Here is a 19393-nt window from a genome sequence, read left to right on the forward strand (position 1 = left end):
ACTTTATTAAGTAACCCATACACCTCGTTAAGGCAAATATCTGATTGGCCAATCACATGGCAGCAACTCAATGCATAAAAGCATGCAGACATGGTCAAGAGGTTCAGTTGTTGTTCAGCCCAAACATCAGAATAGAGAAGAAGTGTTATTTAAGTGACTTTGACTGTGGTGTGATCGTTGGTGCCAGATGGGGTGGTTTGAGTATCTCAGAAACTGCTGATCTCCTGGGATTTTCACACACATCCAGTGAGCAGTAGTTCTGTAGGTAAAACTGCTGAGAGAGGACAGAGGAGAATGGCCAGACTGGTTCAAGCTGGCAGGAAGGTGACAGTAACAAATAACCCCATGTTACAACAGTGATGTGCAGAAGAGCATCTCTGAAGACACAACACGTCGAATCTTGGAGTGGATGGGCTACAGCAGCAGAAGACCACACAGGATTCTACTCCTGTACCTAATAAAGTGGCCATTGAGTGTAGTTATGACAACTGTGTCAATACGTAACGGCAACTTCGGTAAGAAGGAAATAACTGAAAATGTTCATCTCCATTGGGAACTGGAAGTGTAGGAAAAGCTTTACTCTGTTAGCTAACTGTGTCTCCACCGATGCCATGTCCTTCTCAGCTTCTCCTTGGGCTGGCAGGATCCACCACGGTCGTTGTCCCATTTATCCAACTCGGTCCATTCTCACCCAACGTGCGGCGTGGTAGCATAGTTACAAATGGCCCAAACTTGAAAAATTTATGGTTTACTTCAGGTTGGTATTGACATTGCTTTGAAAGTAGTCGACATATGATAAGTATGCGTGGCAGGGTAGCGTAATGGTTAGCACGACACTTCACAGCATCAGCCATTGCCTGTAAGGAGTTTGTACGTTCTCCCTGTGACTGCGTGAGTTTTGTCCAGGTGATGAGGTTCCCTCGCGATCCAGAAGTGTAAGAGTTACTAAGTTATTTTGTTCCTCAGGTGTAAATGGGTGACGGCCTTGGACGCAAAGGGACTGTTACTGTGTTGTATCTCTAAATCTAAAAAAAGTAATAAATTACTATTTTCATCCTTGTGTAACCAATACCATTTGGCACTCCTCCGTATCCCCCATCTTGGATCCAACAACCTTGGTGTCAGCCCGAGGTGTTTATTTGTTGAGATCTGGCTCAGCGCCGGCCCTTCTGGCCCTTCGAACCACGCCGCCCAGCTATTCCCCGATTTAACCCGAGCCTAATCACGGGACAGTTTACAAGGACCAATTAATCTACCAACCGGTACGCCTTTGGACTGTGGGAAGAAACTGGAGCACCTGGAGGAAACCCGCACAGTCATGGGGAGAGCATACAAACTCCTTATTGACAGTGGCAGGCATTGAACCAGGTTGCTGGTACTGTAAAGTGTTGTAACCATTACGGTACCGTGCCACACGTATTTGTCATGTGTCGACTACTTTCAAAGTAATGTCAGTACTAACTTGAAGTAAGCCATAAATTTTTCAAGTTTGGGCCATTTGTTACCCAGCAGCCCCTCCCTGTGACGTTCAGATGAAATGATTTGGGTATGGAAGGAGAGCTTTATACCAAAGGCTGATCCAACTCCACTAACGAGAATTCTCTCGTTTGTTAGGCATGGCCCACCGCGATTTGAAGCCGGAGAACATCTTGTGTGAAAACCCAGAGCAGGTGCGTGCCTTTGGAATCCGTATGAAGTTCAAGTTTATCGTTACCTGACTAGATATAGATAATCAAATGAAACAATATTCCTCTGGACTACGGTGCATCCACAAAAAATGTATCACACACAGTGCATAAAACAAAATATTACCATAAATAAGTTAATAAAATATAATTCAAAATACATGTAGTGTGTAGCACAGGTAAACAGCTCACTGTTCTAGTGATGGGATCTTGTTGGTGGCAGCCACAGCCTGAGGAAAGAAGCTGTTACCCAGTCTGGAAGTTCTAGTCCGGATGCTTCTTTATCTCCTTGCTGATGGTAGCGCGTCAAGGTGATTGTCACATGGGTGGTAGGACCCTGATAACCCTCTTGACAGTTTTTACTATCCTGAATTGGAAGGGATTTTCATTAAAAGCAAATGAATGCACCTTTTCATTTGGGAAGAATTTGTTAATGATTCCAGTTTTCCGAATTAAGAGTCTAGCAATCTAGAAACCAAAAGCAAGCACTCACTAAGTAGGAATGAGGGTTTAATGGGGGGTCCCAGTCTTTCTCATCGTGGGTCTCCTTGGGGCACAGCCAGGACTACCTGTACTAAAACTGGCATGATGTTATCACCTCCCCTGAGATGAATTGGTCCTGTAGACTGGTGAGGAGGGATAACATGTTTCTGTAAAACAAATCAATCAATGAATAGCATTGTTGGACATTTGAAACTAAATATAGAAATACACACTGGCAGTCAGCGCCATGGGGGAGTTTCGTCTAGGACAGGGGTTCCCAACCTTTTTTATGCCATGGACACCTACCGAACCGTGGACGCCAGGTTGAGAACCCCTGATCTAGAACCTTTCTGAAACAAAAGCAAGGTGGTGTTGATATGCCGATATGTTGAGATTAGGACATACAGACCCTTCAGTCCATTATACTGTGCTGAACTTTTAACTACTCTAAGATCAATCTAACCCTTCTCTCCCACATAGCCTTCCATTTTTCTATAGGCCATGTGCCTATCAAAGAGCATCTTGAATGTTAGGGTGCCCAGCACTGTAGTAATTTTATGTATTACACTGTACGACTGCCCCAGAAATAACAAATTTCTTGCCTTATGTGAGTGATGATAAGCCTGATTCTGATATGGGTCTCCATTGTGGACTGAGAGTGGGAAGGGGGCAGGGAGAGGGGAATCATGGTTGGGAAAAGAGGAAGGGAGAGGGGAGAGAGCGGGAAACACCAGAGAGACATTCTGTAATGATCAATAAACGAATTGTTTGGAATCAAATGACCTTGCCCTGTGCCTCAGGGCTGGGTGTGTCTGCACCCGTGCCACACCCCCACCCTGCCCCTGGCACAGTACAGTACTGTAGAGCAGCGCTCTGCCACCTGTCCCACATCCCTCCTGTGGCACTTCACCCTCACCATTCCAACACCCTTAGCTCCCAGCAGATTTACAAATTTGCTCTCTGCTCCATGTTGACAAATACAGTACTGTGCAAAAGTCTTGGGCACCCACTTGCGTATGCATTACATGTAATAGTACATACGTATTACATACCTGGTTGGTGAGGCTTGGTAATAATTTAAAGACCAGTATGATGAACCCAGCTGAAATTTGTTTATCAGCTTGTGATTTAATTAATGGCTTTTTCTTCTTTTGCCTTTCAGCTCTCTCCTGTAAAGATCTGTGACTTTGACCTGGGAAGTGGGATAAAACTGAATGGAGACTGTTCCCCCATTTCGACCCCTGAACTTCTGACGCCGGTAAGCGGGGAGTTTAATTAGAACTGTTCTCTGAATTGCACACAGGACCTGCACTTGCCTCATCGCTGTGAAATCTGGAGCTATTAAAAACCTGAAATTCTGCGGCAGACTGCAGATAACTTTATCGTGTTGTAGAGATCCACTTGTTTTAAGATGATCTCAGCTGTCACCAATGGCCCTTGGTCTTTTGCATTGAGGAGTGAAAGGCTTCTCAGATTCAGGTTGCTGGATGTGGGTTTGATTGCAACATTTAAGAGAAATTTGGATAAGCTCATGGATGGGAGGGGTGTGGAGGACAATGGAGCAGGTGCAGTTCAATGGGACTAGGCAGAATAACATGGGCATGGACTAGATGGGCCGAAGGGCCTGTTTCTGTGCTAGAGTGCTCTATGACTGTAGGTTAAATCACATGGCTACAGTGTTTTGGAAAGATTAATCCTGGCCGGTTGGAGTTGGAGGGGTATGGCCTTTCAAGTGTCGCTGAACTTGTGAACCCTCGCTGGCTCGCATGCTGTTGTAGAGTTCTGTTTTGGTACTGTTCTAGTTCAAGGTCGTCATGTTCCAGCCAACAACTGCTTTCTTAGAAAGATTTTCAGCAGTCCTCGGGGATCATGGGCAGGATAATTTTCATTGCGCTAATAGGCTGCCCGGGAGGAGGAAGACCTATGTTTTGGCAAAGTGCTTGAAGTGAAACTGTCACAAATACTTTCCTGTTCGGATTTGTTTATCGAAACACGCGGTGAGATGTGTCATTTACGTTAGTAATCAGCACACGTAGGGATGTTCTGGGGGGCAGCCCGGCAGTGCCACCACAGTTCTGGTGCTAATACAGCAGGCCCCCAATACTCAGCAGAACAACACTAGCTGGGCCCTCTGTTGGCCAGGGTTGACCATGGAAGTTGTGCCTCAGCAGTCTGCGTGATACACAAGCCAGGGCAGTACGATATGGGGAGCAAGCTGTTGCCCGTGCAGCAGGCTCCCCCTCTCCACGCAGCTGATGAACCCAAAGGAACAGCAGAGACGATAAAGTTTGGTACCAGCGACGTAGGAGTTGCCAATCAGCACTTGACGTAGGACTGTCTTAGGGATTCGAGCTCCTTGGGGTTTATTCCTGAAACCTTCCCCATGAGTGGGTACAGCGGAGGTTTTCCTTCCAGATGAGCTGACGAGCCCGTCTGCACAAAGCCACGGGTTTTGAGGTGTCAGTAGCTGCCCTCCCCCACCCCTTCTCTCAATAGAAACTGTTCCGCTGGGTTTGGTAGCTGAGCCGCATGTGAGAGCCAGGTGTGAGACTTGGTTGTCAGAGACTATCTGAGAGGCATGCCAATGGAAACATTTAATGGGTAGTGGGAGCTTATCCCCACGACCTTCCCCCACCCCAGCTATGCCAACCTCGACACCACAAGACAGAAAATCAGCTTGTATGGATTGTGAATGTATTGCTCTGACAAATAGCTGCTGGGCTTGTACAATCAAAAAGAGGTTTAAGTGAGTGCAGATATGAGAACAAATGACAGGAGCAGCAAATCATGAACACCTCACCCAGGGTCAAGGTCCACGCTCCTATCAGAATCCTGCTTCAGACTTTACCTCTTCCAACTATCACCTTTCTGCTTCCTACTTCACTCACCTTCCCCCTCCCCTGGCTTCACCTGCCTCCCTTTTACTTCATCTCCCCTCCCGCCCCCCCCCCAGTCGCCCACCCACTCACCTCCCCCCCATCCCCTCACCTGCCTTCATCTGCCTCCATCTCCCCTCCCCCCATCCCCCCCCACATACCTTCCCCCTCCTTGGCTTCAGCTGCCACCTTCTTACTTCATCTCCCCTCCCCCCCGTCACCCACCCACTCACCTCCCCCCCTCATCCCCTCACCTGGCTTCACCTGCCTCCATCTCCCTTCACCCCCCCCCCATCTCCTCACCTGGCTTCATCTGCCACCTTCTTACTTCATCTCCTCCCCCCGTCCCCCACCCACTCACCTCCCCCCCCATCCCCTCACCTGGCTTCACCTGCCTGCCGCTTCATCTCCCCTCCCACCCTCCCGTTGCCCACCCATTCACCTTCCCCCTCACCCCCTCACCTGGCTTCACCTGCCACCTTCTTACTGCATCTCCCCTCTCCCCCCGTCACCCACCCACTCACCTTCCCCCCTCACCTGCCACATTCTTACTGCATCTTCTCCCCACCCCCACCTCCCCCTCACCCCCTCACCTGGCCTCACCTATCACCTGCCGTCTGCTTACTTCATCCCCCCTCCTCCATTTTCTGATTTATTCTGGCGCCCAGTCCTGTTGAAGCGTCTCAGCCTGAAACGTTGACTGTTTATTCCTCTCCATAGATGCTGCCTGACCCGCTGAGTGCCTCCAGCATTTTTTGTGTGTGTTACAATAAATGATGGGAGAGTATTTTGTTTGAGGAAGCTGCTGCAGTTCAGTCCGGCACACACGCAAAGCCCGGACTGTGGGTTGTCTGTTTTTGATCGCGTCCTCTGGCACCCTGCGGCAAAGTGGGTTCCGCCCTGTTGGAGCTGCCTGTTGCAGTTTTGGATGTGAGAGTGTTTCTCCGAGAAAGAACAGAGATCATTTCAACTCCGCACTAAGTTGTACTGTGGGGGAAGGGTCTGTGCACTTTGCCAAGTCAGAGCTACTTTAGCTCTGTTAACCTTTTCTTAGCAGAATCAGGCTTAATATCTCTGACAAATGTCAAAAGACAGTGCAGGATATAAAAATTATTATTGATTGTAATAACTGAACTACAGTATATTACATAGAAGTTAAATTAAGTTGTTCAAAAAGGGAGCAAATTAGTATTCATGGGTTGATTCATTGTCCATTCAGAAATCTGGTGGTAGGTGGGAGAAAGTTACCATGACACAGGAGCCATTTGTCCCATCGAGTGTTCGCCACCATTCCGTCAGGACTGGTTTACTATCCCTCTCGACCCCATTCTCCTGCGGTTATTGGCTCGTCAGCCATGGTTGGGAGCACATCTAGCAGAAGGAAACTGTCAAACCTCCGCTGCCTTATCTTCTGTGGCCTACTGTGGACAAAATGATAAAAAGATGTTCATGAGATTCATGTGGTTTTTCAATAATTGATTTTTAAATAAAGTCATACGTCTATTGTGAAAGCATATTAGCTTCTCCAGTGTTTATCCATTTCAAACGGAAATGTTTTTTCTCGGAATCGTCTTTAAACTGGGCATATAGCACAGCATGACCTGAATAGTTACCACTCAATGGTTCTCTTGTTTTAGTGCGGCTCAGCAGAGTACATGGCCCCCGAGGTCGTGGAGGTGTTTAACGAGGAGGCTTCGATCTACGATAAACGCTGTGACTTGTGGAGTCTGGGTGTTATACTGTACATCATGCTCAGCGGCTATCCACCCTTCGTTGGGAACTGTGGTACCGACTGTGGTTGGGACCGTGGTGAGGCATGTCCTTCTTGTCAGGTGAGTAGCCAAATGTTTTAATGTTTTTAAACTCTTCGGCGTTTCTAGTCACTCTGTTTTAGTTACTGAAACTTAACCAGCACCGAAGATATCTGGTGAATCAGTTACTGAAGGAATACTCGGTGGTATCGTGTGGTTCTTGCACTGAGTTGGGGATAAGTGATGTCATGAGCGTGGTCACCTTCAAGTTCAGTGCTCTCACAGGCATGTGTAAAGATCAAAGTCACCATGTACTACCCTGGGATTCATTTTCTTGCAGGCATACTCAATAAATCCAAAGAATAGTAAGCACAACAGAATCAGTGAAAGACTACCAATGTGGGGGTTCAACCACAGTGCAGAAGAACACAAACTGAAATAAATAACAATAAATATTGAGAACATCAGATGAAGCATCCTGGAAAGTGAGTCCATAGGTTGTGGGAACAGTTTGGTTTTGGTTCAAGTGTCCGATGGTTGAGGGGTAATAGCTATTCCTGAACCCGAGGCTACTTTACCACCTTCCTGATGGCATCAGTGAGAAGAGAGCATGTCCGTGACAGATGCAAATTAAAATTGATTATCCATGTGTGCAAAAAATAAACAACAGTATAAAATAACAGGACCTGTACAGGTTGAGACAGAAATCCAGTCTGAGGTTGTATTAGGGCTTTAGGTCAGTTGGGGATTCTGATGGCAGTGGGGAAAAAAGCTGTTATACCTGAAGTTGTAGGCTTTTAGGCTCCTATACCTCCTGCCTAGAGTGATGTAACACAAACAGGCCATTCGGCCCAACTGGTCCATGCTGTCTAAGATGCACATCTAAGCTACTCCTGTTTTCCTATGTCCCTCTAATGATTTAAAGATGACGTGAAATGTGTCATTTCTATCAGTGACCAGTGCAGTCTGAGGATGTGTTAGAATGGAGATGAGAAAGAATTTCTTTAGCCAGAGGGTGGTGAATCTGTGGAACTTGTTGCTACAGGTGGCTGTGGAGGTCAAGAAATTGAGTGTATTTAGGTCTGAGGTTGATAGATTCTTGATTGGCTGGGACAAGAAATGATAACGGGGAGAAGGCAGGAGATTGGGTCTGAGAGGGAAAATGGATCAGCCCTGATGAAATGGAGCAGTCTCGATGGACCAAATGGCATAATTCTGCTCCTATAACTTATGGTCTTGTGTGCTGGGGCAGCCCACAAGTGTGGCCACGCTTTCAGTGCCAACATATCGTACTAACAGTGACTCGTACGTCTTAGGAGTGTGAGAGCTCAGCATTTTTCCAATCCACATGTATATCCAAATGACTTTTAAATGTTGTTATTGTTCTTGCCTCGACGCGTGGCAGCTCATTCCACATGTCTACACACCCTCTGTGTGGAGAAGTTGCCCCTCACTCGGATCATTTGTAAATCTCTCCCCCTCACCTTGAACCTATTGCCTGTTTCCCCTTTGATTCTCTGTCCCTGCGATAACTGTGTGCATTCACCCCCAGAGGATAGATTAATGGAATGATAAATCAGTCAAATTTCACAAAGCTGTGTCTGGCCAGCTGAAGGGTAATTAATTTCTCCATAATGTCTCTCCATTTTACCCCTTCTCTTCTCCACTGCCCGTCACCTCCCTCCTGTTCTGCTCCTTCCTGTTCTTCCATAGTTCACTCGGCTCTCCTATCAGATTCCTCCTTCAATCCTTTATCTTTTCTACCTATCACCTCCCGGCTTCTCACTTCATCAACCTTCCCCCTCACCTGGTCTCGCCTATCAGCTGCCAGCTTGTACTCCTTTGCTTCCCCCATCTTCTGCCTCCTTCCTCCTTCTTTTCCAGTCGTGGTGAAGCATCTCAGCCCAAAATTCCAGTGGTGACTAGTGGTGTTCTGCAGGGGCTGGTGTTGAGGCCGCTTCTTTTCACGTTTTTTGTCGATGATTTGGATGACAGAATACTTTTCTGCAGATGAAACGAAGATGAGTGGAGGGGCAGGTCGTGCTGAGGAAGCAGGGAGACTGTAGAAGGACTTGGACATTTTGGGGGGGGGTAGGCAAAGAAATGGCAGATGGAATATAGAATAGGGAATTGTATGGTCATGCACTTTGGTAGAAGGGTTAAATGTGTAGACTATTTTCTAAACGGGGAGGAAATTCAAAATTCAGAGGTGCAAAGTGATTTGGGAGTTCTTGTGGGAGATTCCCTAAAGGTTAATTTGCATGTTGAGTCAGTGGTGAGGAAGGCAAATGCAAGGTAATAATGTGTTGGCATGTGGCCAGGTGGTTAAGGCATCCATCTAGTGATATGAAGGTCGCCAGTTCGATCCTTGGCTGAGGCAACGTGTATGTCCTTGAGCAAGGCACTTAACCACACATTGCTCTGCGACGACACCGTTGCCAAGCTGTATGGGTCCTAATGCCCTTCCCTTCGACAACATCGGTGGCATGGAGAGGGGAGACTTGCAGCATGGGCAGCTGCCAGTCTTCCATACAGCCTTGCCCAGGCCTGCGCCCTGGAAACTTTCCAAGGTGCAAATCCATGGTCTCATGAGACTAACAAATGCCTTTAAAGAATAGTGAAGTTTTATAAGGCATTGGAGTGTTAACAAATAACTCAAACCTGGAGATAAGTCTGTTTTATGGAGGGAGGGTGTAGCCTACTCTGTAACACAGTGTGTGTGGGAACATGATCTCTGCTGAAGGTGGTGAGGGTGTGACCTGTAGGGTCGTGCTGGCTAGATCGGGTGAACAGAAAGCACCATTGTCCATGTTGGGACCAACAGGGACGGCTCTATCAGTTTGGTAAAAGTGTGACTCTGGACAATTGAGACCTCTGGACACTGGGTGTTCAATAGCACAGAGATGCAGCGAGTGGAAGAAATGCATGCATCAAGAGTGACATGTTGGTCCATGGCCGCCTCTTCTGCCACGACGAGGTCACTCTCAGGTTGGAGGAGCAACACCTCATTTTCCATCTAGGTATCCTCCAACCTGATGGATGAACATCAAATTCCCCGACTTCCAGTAGTGATTCCTCTTCCCCTTTCCCTCTTCATTTCGCAACTCTGGGCTCTTGCCTCTTCCTCTCAGCTGCCTATCACCTCCCCCTGGTGCCCCTCCTCCTTCCCTTTCTCCTATGGTCCACTCTCTCCTATCAGATTTCTCCTTTAGCAGCCCTTTACCTTTCCCACTCACCTGACTTCAACTATCACCTAACTTTTCCACCTTCCCCTCCCCCCCATCTTATTCGTGACATCTTCCCCTTTCCTTTCCAGTCCTGATGAAGGCTGTTGCCCGAAATGTCGACTCTTTGTTCCTCTCCGTAGATGCTGCCTGACCTGCTGAGTTCCTCCAGCGTTTAGCATATGCTGCTCTGGATTTCCAGCATCTGCAGAATCTCTGTATTTGTGCATCAAGTTTGTTGTCTGTCACCTTTGAACCTCCCTCAAATTTGGGTGGGTTTTAATCTTCAGATGCATTACAGCTACACCTAACAGTAGTTTTATCTAATGTCCACGGTCACTTTTCCTTCAGACCATTGCTCCTGTCAGCGGCCTTTGATAAGGACAGAACTTGTGTGTCAGTCAAAAGCAGATAACTGACCTTAAACCCTGAGTAGGTTAAAGCCGATGTTTGCTTCCTGTGCTGAAGTACAGGCAGACTGTCAGGTTTTATGAAGAGTAATCCAGTGGCCCTAAGGTATGAGGAGCTCAAATGCTCAGATATCTGGGGAATTTCCACTTAATCGGGAATTAAAACAGTAACAGCAATAACAGTAACCTTGAAACTGAGGGTCTTGAGCACCAGAACTCTGGATTTTCATTTGCGAGCTTTGTGGGAGGGGGTGGAAGAGACAGCAAACGTTGCTAGTTCTGATACTGGAAACCTGGAAAAAAATATAAACTGCTCAAATATTCAGCAGATCAGGCAGTGTCTGTGAAGGAGAAAGTTATTGTTTCAGGTTCGGGAGCCTTCATCAAAATTCTGTGTCAGTCATGTTGGATTCTGGTATTTCTGATCTTAAGTTTCTTTCGGAAGTCGGGAAAAAAGGCGCAAAACTAGTTGCTTCATGATCATTTAATTAAGCGCCAATAGAAAAAAGAAAATTGAAAATGGATGGCAATGGGAGCAGAGACTGGTAGCAAAGAGAAAGGCAAAAAAAAAATAGTGCCATTGCGTGGTCAGCTTATTCTACCCATAGATGAGATGCATTCCATTTAACTTTGCAGATAGAGCCAACCAATCAGTTGCTCCCATTGAAGTAATGCAGCATCAGAGAAGCTTCCAGAATTCTCCAGAATCATGCAAATATAACCATTCTATATACATACTGTAACCACTGGGAAGTATACTAGACAGTTACATATATATAGGTAGTTATATAAAATACAGTGCCTATGGAAAGTATTCACCCACCCCATCCCGGAAGTTTTCATATTTTATTGTTTTACAACATTGAATCACGCTGGATTTGTTTTTTTTTTTTGACACTGATCAAGAGAAAAGGACTCTTTCATGTCAAAGTGAAAACAGATTTCTACAAAGCGATCAAATTAATTACACGAAAGGGTCTTTTTTGGTGGTCAGTGTCCAAAAGAAGCCAAATTAAATCCACTGTGATTCAGTGTTGTAAAACAATAAAACATGAAAATTTTGGGTGGGGGTGAACACTTTTTATAGGTACTGTACACCCGTGTAATTGTTAAGCTTCAAATAAAATAACAGTTAAATAGTCTAATCCAACAGATAAAAAATACAGACTAACCACAGATGCAGACTAATCTGCCAGATATATCCAGCGTTCAGTTTTTAATTTTTGTATTGATTTTTTATTATCTCCTTCTCATGTTATATGTCAATGGTCTGGATGACAGAATTGATGGCTTTGTGGCCAAGTTTGCCGATGATATGAAGATAGGTAGGGGCACAGGTAGTGTTGAGGAAACAGGGTATCTGCAGAAGGACTTGAATTGGGAGAATGGAGAACTGAAAGAAGCGACAGATGAAATATGGAGTAGGGAAGTGTATAATCATGACTTTGGCACAAGGAGTAAAGGTGTGGACTATTTTGTAAATGGGGAGAAAATTCAAAGATCAGAGCTGCAGAGGGACTTGGGAGTCCTCATGCAAGATTCCCTAAAGGTTAACTTGCAGGTTGAGTCTGTAGTAAGGAAGGCAAATGCAATGTTAGGTTCATTTCAAACTAGGATATAAAAGCGAGGATGTAATGCTGAGGCTTTTTTAGGCATTAGTCAGACTGCACTTGGAGTATTATGTGGAGTTTTGGGCCCTTTATTTTAAGAAAGGATGTGCTGGCATTGGAGAGGGTCAAAGGAGATTCACGAGAATGATCCCGGGAAAGAAAAGGTTTTTGATGAGGAGCCACGTGGCCGCCTCCCTGTTGGGAGTGAGACAGCAGTCCGTGAGCAGGGTGGTGGGATCCTTCATGGTGTTACTGGCCCCTTCCTGTAAATAATGTGTGTAGGTTTCGTAGGTTAAATGGTCAAGAGTGTAATTGGCGATGTGGGATGGACTGCTAGCATGCTGCATCTCTAACTGAATAAAAACATTCATCACACAGACAGGTAGCTCGAATGAAACTGCATCAAGCTTCTCAAGGTCAGCAGCAGACAGGCAGTAATTCTAGCGTTGCCCTAACACCTCCATTTCAGTTTCAGTAAGACCTGCTGTGAAGAAGTCGGGTCAACCTGTCTGTACAGTGCAGTAGTTTTGTATTTGTAGCCTGTGTGGGTAGACATCATCTGTAGTCACCGCTGACATAACAGAGGTGTGAAGCTGGAAACGGCTGCTGTGGAAACCACCTACAGAGAGAAGGGGCTCTTAACTCGAGCAGAAACAGCTTTTCAAAACTACTTCTGCTCCAGATTCACAAAAGACATGTTCCTAAGTCTATTCGCTTTTTCAAAAGAGAGTAATAGTCATAGGCAAGCAAGATGAAACCTGTGGGATTGGTGGAAGTTTGGGATTTCATTGACAGTGTGAGTTGAGGCTTGCACTACTTAACCCTCATTAGAATTGGATATAGAAATGGTAATGATCCAGAGATCGCTGTCACTGTAAACACTTTAAACCACTTTGATGCTGTTTACATTATAAATACATGCTGGTATTTATGCACGTTTCATCCCATATCCGTACTTTAATCTGTTTATTTTTTATAATTGTTGAATGTTTTATTACTACATGTCACACCTTGACCACCACCACAGCAAATTTCCAATACATGTAAATGTACATGACAAATATATCTGATCTTTGACCCAAGGATTAAATCATAAATCTTTTATTTACAGAATAACCTATTTGAGAGCATCCAGAAAGGAAAATATGAGTTCCCTGACAAAGACTGGGCTCACATCTCTTTTGGTGCCAAGGATCTCATTACGAAGCTCCTCGTCAGAGACGCCAAGAAGAGGTTGAGTGCAGCACAGGTGCTGGAGCACCCATGGGTGCAGGGGGTATGTATCCAATACAAAGGGCTGCAACTGCCCAAGCTATCAAATTGCTAAATTTCCAGCCTCTGCTCTGTATATTGCACAAATTTCCATTGATTCCTCCTATTCGTCTGTTTTCAGCATGCACCAGAGAACACGCTGCCAACACCTCGTCTTCTCCAGAGGTAGGTCGTCCGATCACTCTTCAGTTTGGAGGGGGGCGCTGTTGGAACGTTCTGAGGCGTGTTTGTCAAATGTTTTGGTTGGGACAATTTTTCTGCTTGCTGACAGCACTAACATTGCAGTGAGGGTGGAGGGGGATCTGACCAGTCAAATACGGACAAAGCCTAGAAGATAAACCATCGAGGTTGGGTGGGAGTAAAACTAGAGGTCGTAAGTTACACACACAAAATTCTGGAGGAACTCAACTGTCAGCTGGAAATGTTGGCTGTTTATTTCTCTCTGCAGATGCTACCTGACCTGCTGAGTTCGTCCAGTATTTTGTGTGTGTTACTCTGAATTTCAAAGTTCAATGTAGATATATTATCAAAGTACATATATGTCACTATATGTAACCCTGAGATTCATTGTCTTGCGGGCATACTCAGTAAATCCAAGAGCCCTGTTTATCTTCCCCCCTGACCTGGATCCACCTATCACCCGTCAGTTCTTGCTCCACCTCTTTATTCTAGCCGTCTCCCGTCTGTCTTTCACTCCCGGTGAAGGGTCTTGTCCCGAAACACTGTCGCTTGGCCGTTTTCCTCCACAGATGCTGCCTGACACGCTGAGTCCCTCCGGCATCTGGAGTATTGCTCCACATCTCAGCCTCTGCAGTCTCTCGTGTCTTCGCAAGCAGCGGTGTTGTCTTCAGCTGTACTGCTCAGCTCAACTGGTTCATCCTGACCAAGACTCCAATCTGAGCTCGTCCACTTCCCCCGGGGTCATTCTGAACTCTTCCTATCCTTGTACCTACCTAACTGCCTTGAGTGTTGTTAACGTACCTCCCTCAACCACTTCCTCTGGCAGCTCGTTCCGTACTCTCACTGCCGTCTGTGTGGGGGAAAACTTTGACCCTCAGGCTCCAATTAAGTCTCTCTCCTCGCATCCTAAACCTGTGCCTTCTGGTTCTCGATTTCCCCAAACCTGGGAAAAGAGGTGTGCACAATTACTCTCTCTGCCCCTTGTCCACATTTTTTTCATGGCTCCTTTTGTATTTTAGTTCTTTATTTTTCTGTTTGACTTCCTATCGCTGTCTTTTCTTTGTATTCTGTACAGTCACACTGATTTTATCTCTAAGCATAACCCCCCCAACTTTCAATTAATTCTGTGTTCATATTTCTGACTTTCTTTATCTGTCGACGTTCCTCCCATACTCGCACTAAATATGCCTCTCGTGAAGTTCCCTTTTTAAATACACAAGCTAGCCACTGCCGGTGACTAGTGGTGTTCCGCAGGGACCTCTCCTTTTCACACTGTCGGTGATTTGGTTAATGGGATTGATGGCTTTGTGGCAAAGTTTGTGGATGATACAGATTTAGGTGGGGGGGTAGGTAGTGCTGAGGAAGCAATGTGATTGCAGCAGGACTTTGACAAATTGAAAGAATGGGCAAAAAGTGGCCGATGGAACTCAGTATTGGGAAATGTATGATCATGCATGTTGGTAAAAGGAGCAATAGTGTAGACTATTATCTCAATGTTGAGAAAATTCAAACATCAGAGGTGCAGAGGGACTAGGAGTCCTCGTGCAAGACTTCCAGAAGGTTAATTTACAGGTCAAGTCTTTGGTAAAGAAGTCAAATACAATGTTTGCATTTATTTCAAGGGGAATAGAATATAAAAGATAGAAGATAATGCTGAGCCTTTATAAGACGCTAGTCAGGCCACACTTGGAGTATTGTCAACAGTGTTGGGCCCCTTTCTGTTCTAAAAGGTCACCCCTCAATTTTGAGGCTGTGCCTCAAAAAGAAACGATGTGCTGTCATTGGAGAGAGTCCAGAGAAGTTTCACAAGGATAATTCTGGGAATGAAGGGGTTAACATTTGAGGAGCGTTTTGCAGCTTTGGGCCTGTACTCAATTGAATTTAGAAGAATGTAAGGGGATCTTGTTGAAACCTACCAAATATTGAAAGGACTAAATAGGGTGGATGTGGAGAGGATGCTTCCTATGGTGGGGGTATTCAGAACTAGAGGACACGGCCTCAAAATTGAGGGGCGACCTTTTAGAACAGAGGAAAGGTGGAATGTTGTCAGTCAGAGAGTGGTGAATCTGTGGAATCACAGACTGTCCGTGGGTATATTTAAAGCGGAAGTTTTAAGTTTTCCAAATGGTCAGGGTATCAAAGGATATGGCAAAGTTAGGTGTATGGGCTTGAGTGGGATCCGGGATCAGCCATGATGGAATGGTAGAGCAGACTCGATGGGCTGAATGGCCTAATTCTGTTCCTATGTCTTGTGGTCTAAACTTGTTTCTTGTTCCTCCCAAACTCATACTAAATCTCCTCTGTCTCTCTGTCTGTCTGTCTATTAAATATACAATCTTTTGTTTGTCTTTTTTCTCCCAAAGTCTCTAAATCTCTCCTGTGTGTCTGTCTCTTGTGAAATTCCCTTTTAAATACACAAGGTGTTACAAAACAGCACCACCACCCCCTCTCTTGGCTGTTATTGCTGGAATTATGTTTTAAATGTTACCTCCATTCAGCTGTAAGCCAAACCTTCCAGTGCCTCCCGTTTTTTTTAAAATGAATCATTTGTTTATCAAAGGGTCTTGGCTTGTTAAAGATTTAAGCTGCTGAGACAAAGGGCTGTGAGTGGGTTATTGAGCAGTGCGGGGCAGGCGGGATTTGGAGCCTGTTGTTTATGTTACACTTTGGGTAGAACTGTGTCAATCCTTTGTTCTGCCCTGTCCCCCAGGAACAGCAGTGCCAAAGATCTCACGTACTTTGCGGCCGAGGCAATCGCCGTCAACAGGCAGCTCACTCAGCACGAAGAAAATCAGGACGAGGAGAGTCAGCCAGTCCTCATCAAAGCTACCTCATGTTCCATGCGGCTGTCTCCTCCCTCCGAGTCTAAGCTGGCCAAACGGAGGCAGAAGACGAGTGCAATCCACGCAGCCAATCAGCAGCTGTTGCCACCCTTGGTCCTGGTTGACAATTGTGCGTGACATCATTTATTCCCTGAAACACATGAGCAATTAAGCCAGGGCTCTCTGGCTGGTTTCCAATTCTGGCAATATTACAATACTGCTTCACACAAGGAGGAGCTGTTTACAGCATTTGAAACCTGTAAAGGATTGTTGCAATTATAAAATGCTTAAGAGTCAAACAGCTGAGAAGCCGAGCAAGAATTTAAGCACCTGTCTCTTCACCAAAGGAATGTTTTCTTCTTTTAAAAAAAAAGCAGTTTTTAAACTTGTACTGTGATCACCTCCATAACAATTGTGGTTTTATTTTAGCTGCTTTTTTTTTCATTGTGTTAGCTTGGGCTACTGAGACTGAGCTGTGTGTCTCTGCATTTTCCAGCAGTTCCCATTCTTTCCATTGTCTTCCCTGGGCACTGGCAATGGGGGCGGGAGAGGGAGGGAGGGCTGGATTTAGAAGGTCTCGGCTGCATAAGACTTGGGAGACTAGACACACCAAACACTCATTGAAAGCTAGTGTACTCTACAGTTTATTTAAAAACAAAAAACACAGCTACTTTTGCATGCCAGAGGAGGGTGTGCAAGAGAGATTTTTGTATATTCTGTTTTTTTTTTAAAAATACTTTAGTTGTGCATTCATCTTACCTGTCACTTTTTTTTTCCATTCTTACTGCATTTTTTGGGAGGGAAAATGTATAAATTCTGCTTCCTTAATTTCTACCAAGTCACACACTTTGATTCTTTGAATTCTGCAGCAGGAGTTAGGGAAAGACGAGAGTATTAGAGGTGGGCTTGGGACAGGAGAAAGATTTTGAGGAAAAAGGCATTCCAGATACAAAAATAAGAGTAGTCTTTTTAAGGTTTGTGTGAAATCTTCCAAATTTTATTGTTTGTGTTCATTTTGTTTTGCAAAACTCTAGATGGGCTCTGAAAGTGCCACATACTGATTTTTTTCTCTTTTCTTTTTGAAGCTTTGAAAAGTGAGTGTTAGTGTGTGTTTTTCTGTGCTTGTGGGCTTACATGCCCGTCCTTGTTAATGTGGTGGTTGTGTTCAAAGCCACTGAATGTATACTTTAAGTTTTTCTCTCTGTTGCTGACTTGAAATCCTGTTTGGAAGTGTCCAGTGAAAGTGGATAGAGAGTGGGGCAGTGGTTCCTCTGTTGCCATAGGGTGGGGTGGCAGGGAAGCTTGTAAGGTGTGGAGTTTATGTAAACAACCTCTGAGGGGGTGGGGAAACTGGCTGTGTCTCGGCCACTGAGGAACATGTAGCTGGAGTGTAACAATCCACTGCCATATTAATAGTGCTTCAGCTCAGAAGCTCGTTCCCAGGTGTGGTCGCATCTGATATTTCCCAAAAAAAAGGCTGCTCGTTTTAATGTAAGAAAACATGTCTCCCTGCTGTACAAACGAAGAGAGCTTCAAATATGTTCAGTCAGTCTCAGTCAAGCCTGCACTAAGGACAAGTTGCAGTCGATCGCTGGGTTACTGGAGGGAGCTCTTGCAGATTGAAAATGTGAAGGCCTTTGCAGGTGGGAGTGAGTTCGGTGATGTCACAAACTTTATCAGCTCTGCACAAAGGAAACACTTATGGGGTCGCAGAGGGCACTTTGCCAGTGGAGGGGTGACAATGTAGTCTGCAGTGTGGGAATGAATTAAAACTATTTCCTTCATCTTCAAGTATTTTGAGTAAAAGTACCTCAAAATGTAACAATTATATAGAAACCATTTCCTTGTAGGTGTACCTTCTGATTCTGTTTGCTGTTATGAATGGGTTTTCCTTGAATGGAAGAGTGGATTGAAAGTATCTTTTGGCTGTAACATTCACTATTTTGTTTTGTAGTTACAAGTTTGTCTGTCTTCTATCTTGAGTCTTCCTGGTGGAATCTATGCAAAAAATAATTGCATTGAGGTGATGTTTGTTGAAGTGAATGACTTTAAATTTGGACTTGCCTCTCACTTTGGGAGGATCCACGGCTGGTGGTGAACCTTCTCAGTTGTGGGAACTATTTTGGATGTGAAAATATTCAGGCAGAAACTTGGAAGCCTTTAAAATCAAAAGTTTTTGTTCTTCTGAACATTGAGTGGATGAAACTGAAGTCCAAACTCACTCATTGGAAATGTGTGAGTGATGGCTTAAGAATATCCTTTTAATGCAAGTTAGATCCATTGCCCAATCTGACTATTTTTTGAAACAGTATTATCAGCGATTGTACGGTACTTTATAATGGACCGCTGGTAGTACACGCAGCCAATTTCGACTCTTGTACATTGCTATTATGTTTTGCTGAGTATGACATGTTCTCGTTGTCTTATACTAAGACAACTAGAATTTTGTAAGTGTTGTATCATCTCATTTGAATGGTGGCCTGCGCTGAGCAGTGGCACAGCTTGGTCTAGTTAAAGCACCAGCTGTAACTGAGTACTGTTGGTATATTAGCTGGCTCCTAAGGGGCATGAAGCAAAAGCACTTTATACACCAGGTGACTGATGAGATTCACTCTGAAACTTCTTACTGTTGTTGCCAGGATATTTTGTATTGTTTTATAAAAATTTTAATAAATGCTTCAAACTTAAATGATTGTCTCTCATCGTTAACAACATTCATGTTGTACACCAACCATTGCCCATCAGATTCGGGTTAAATACCACTGACATACCACATCGATATAACCAGACTTTTGCACAGTACTTGTCAATGTGGAGTGGAGAGCGGGTTTGTAAGTTTGGCAGGAGCAAAGGACGTTGGGAATGGCAAGGGTGGTGTGCTGCGGAAGGGGTGGCAGAGGAGTTGGTGCAGGTGCTAACACACTTGTCCCTGAGACACCAGGGAAGGGAATGTGATTCCACACAGTTGGTTTATTGATCATTGCAAAATGTCTCTCTGGAGCTTCCCGTTTTCCCCCTCCTCTCTCCTTTCCCATTTCTCCCCACCATGATTTCCCTCTCCCTGACCCTTCCCACGCTCA

At 45.1% G+C, this 19393-nt stretch overlaps 1 protein-coding gene across 3 annotated transcripts in view; it reads left to right on the forward strand.

The window, feature by feature from the left end:
- LOC140188056 (MAP kinase-interacting serine/threonine-protein kinase 2-like) overlaps nt 1-19002 on the forward strand; it is a 35285-nt gene extending 16283 nt beyond the window's left edge. For all 3 annotated transcript variants that reach the window (XM_072243972.1, XM_072243974.1, XM_072243975.1), the window contains 6 exons: nt 1615-1670; nt 3331-3426; nt 6682-6876; nt 13151-13315; nt 13433-13476; nt 16202-19002. In XM_072243972.1, the coding sequence (XP_072100073.1) occupies nt 1615-1670; nt 3331-3426; nt 6682-6876; nt 13151-13315; nt 13433-13476; nt 16202-16451 (806 nt within the window). In that variant the 3' untranslated portion in view covers nt 16452-19002. The remainder of the gene's footprint in view (nt 1-1614; nt 1671-3330; nt 3427-6681; nt 6877-13150; nt 13316-13432; nt 13477-16201) is intronic.
- Nucleotides 19003-19393: the final 391 nt, after the last annotated feature.

The sequence above is a fragment of the Mobula birostris genome, chromosome 26, assembly GCF_030028105.1.
Source record: "Mobula birostris isolate sMobBir1 chromosome 26, sMobBir1.hap1, whole genome shotgun sequence".
In the NCBI taxonomy this organism is placed as follows: Eukaryota; Metazoa; Chordata; class Chondrichthyes; order Myliobatiformes; family Myliobatidae; genus Mobula; species Mobula birostris.